The 2,594-nt window shown below is 42.7% G+C and overlaps 1 protein-coding gene across 1 annotated transcript; it reads right to left on the bottom strand.

Annotated features, from left to right (window-relative positions):
• Window positions 1–1,207: 1,207 nt before the first annotated feature.
• Window positions 1,208–2,146, bottom strand: LOC123346377 (olfactory receptor 5V1-like). Its single transcript, XM_044983748.1, has one exon. The coding sequence runs from the start codon at window positions 2,144–2,146 to the stop codon at window positions 1,208–1,210; it is 939 nt and encodes a 312-aa protein (XP_044839683.1).
• Window positions 2,147–2,594: the final 448 nt, after the last annotated feature.

Genomic DNA, 2,594 nt, shown 5'->3' with positions numbered 1-2,594 from the left:
ATATCTGAGTTTCTTCAGGACTCTTATAATTACTGTTTAATTTATCAATTTGTTCCAAAACCTCCTCTATCAACATCTCAGTATGGGACAGTTCCTCTAATTTATCACCAGAGCTGAAGGGAACTCACTCCCATCCTCTGCACTGAAGATTAATGCAAAGAATTCATTTAGCTTATCCACAAGAGCAATGTCTTTCCTGAGTGCTCCATTAGCATCTTGATCATCCAGTGGCCCCACTGATTGTTTGTCTGGCTTCCTGCTTCCGATGTACTTAAAAAAAGTGCAGTTAGTTTTTGTGTCCTTAGCTAATTGTCAATCAGTTAGTCCCTGATTATGTGAGCAAGATCAGTGTAGGCAAACATCTGAGAGAGAGAAAACTTAGTACCATCTCAGAGCCCTGGCCCATCCCATCCAAGATCCTATCTCCAACTGTGGCCATCCCTGATGCTTCAGAGGAAGGAGACAAAAAAACCCTCCCAGAATGTATTAGTGGGAGGATGTAGGATTCCTTCATGAACTGTTGTGTCCGGCTGAAACCCTGAAGCATGTCCTTTAGGAACATAAGACATGAACCAGAAGTGAGCCCCAGGGTTGCTGAGCCCTGCCCCATCCCATCACACTGTCATAAATTTATCCAACACTTTCTTAAAACTACTTAAGTTGTGCATCCCTACAGCTCCTATTAGAAGGTTGTTCCAGAACTTCACCCTTCTGAGGGTGAGAAACCTTTCTCTAATTTCCAACTGAATTTGTTCATGGCCAGTTATATTCATTTGATTTTGTGCAAACAAGGAGACAAAATTAGGAATAAGAGCCCTGCCATATCTTTTATCCCAGTGGTACTCATCTCAGATGTAGGAGACCCTCGCTTCAAGTGTCTGATGAGGAGAATTTATTGAAACAGAGATCTGTCCCCTCCCATGTACATGCCCTGGTCACTGTGTTATGGGATATCTCTCAATTTCTCCTGTTCAAGACCCTTTGTGAGTCTAACTCCAGCACCCATTGGTTCCAATGGAGCTATGCTGATTTACACATGCTGGGGATCTGGCCAATTGACTTCAATGGATCTGCACTGATTTAGACCAGTAGAAGATTTGGCCCAAAGTACCATTCATTTATCTGAGCTGAGAATGTCCCAAACACTAGTTACCCACAAATCTCTGCTCTCTGACTTAAAAAAATAGACACAGAGAGAGAATCAACACTAATTGAGAAACCAGAATTTCCCCAATATATTCCTTAGAGTTGTTTTCACCTCCTTGTTTTTCAGGCTGTAGATGATGGGGTTTAACATGGGGGTCAAGATGCTGTACTGGATGGAGAATATTTCATCCAGCACCACAGAGAAGATCGAGCTGGGTTTTGTGTACCGGAGAAAACCGGTCAGGTAGAATAAGCCAACCACAATAAGGTGTGAGCTGCAGGTGGAGAAGGCTTTATGCCTGCCCTCCACAGAGCGTATCCTCAGGATGGTGGAGATGATGTAAATGTAGGAGATTAGGGTGAGGAGGAAGGAACTCAAACCAAATACCAATGAGGAAGTAAGAAGGACCACTTGATTGGTGAGGGTGTCAGTGCAGGACAGCTGTAAAAGAGGAGGGAGCTCACAGCTGAAATGGTTGATTTGATTGGGCCCACAGAAATGAAACTTGAGGGAAAAAACTGTGTTAAGAAGGGCATGGAAGAAGCCTATTGCCCATGCCCCACTCACCAGCTGAACACAGATCCCTTTGCTCATTCTCTCCAAGTAACGCAATGGGTCACAGATGGCAGCGTAGCGGTCATAAGCCATGGCTGAGAGAATGAAAGCTTCATTACCAGCCAAGAGGATAAAAAGGAATATCTGGGCAATGCAGCCATTGACAGAAATAGTTTTGTGCTCTGCTAGGAAGTTCATCAGCATTTTAGGCACCATGACTGAGGAATAGCAGATATCAACAAAGGATAAATGGAAGAGGAAGAAGTACATAGGGGTGTGAAGGTGAGAATCAGCTCTTATCACCGCCATGATCACTATATTAATACCCAGAGTGATTAGGTAAATAACTATAAACACCAAGAAGAGCAAAATCTGCATCTGTGGGTCACTGGAAAGTCCCAGGAGGATAAATTCAGTCACTATGGTTTGATTTTTCATTGTCATTCATTCAGGAAATCTGTGACCTGGAAGACCAGAAAAAACACTTATTATGAAAATAAATTGAAATAGTATGTGGAGATTATCTGTTTCAGAGGATGAATGTAAAGAGAGTCCTATTCTATTCTGTAAAATGTGTAGACTAAATTGAGAGTGGGACAGAGGGTGACACCAGATGGTATTTGTGTGTTTTAAATAAACAAATTAAGCTGAATAAACAAAAGGACTTGGGCAGCTAATTGCCACTTTATATGCCTAAATCCCAGAATCAGGTCCTACTGGTATTCACAAATACCCTGCTCAGCTCTGACTAAGGGATAGTCTGATGTGGGGCTCCCTCAGTCTCTCCTCTTGAAGCTGTTCCTCTATGGATAAATCACAAAAGAGGCAGTGCAAGGTTACTGGATACTTGGTCTTCTGCATGCGGGGTGAATGTTCAACCTATCAGGGTATA

This window comes from Mauremys mutica, chromosome 12 (assembly GCF_020497125.1).
Source record: "Mauremys mutica isolate MM-2020 ecotype Southern chromosome 12, ASM2049712v1, whole genome shotgun sequence".
Classification (NCBI taxonomy): domain Eukaryota; kingdom Metazoa; phylum Chordata; order Testudines; family Geoemydidae; genus Mauremys; species Mauremys mutica.
The sequence above is the reverse complement of the archived record's forward strand: the minus strand, read 5'-3'. Positions and strand labels throughout refer to the sequence as shown.

What these genes read in the sequence shown, in the direction of transcription:
- LOC123346377 (XM_044983748.1), bottom strand. Translation starts at nt 2,146, where the DNA reads ATGACAATGAAAAATCAAACCATAGTGACTGAATTTATCCTCCTGGGA.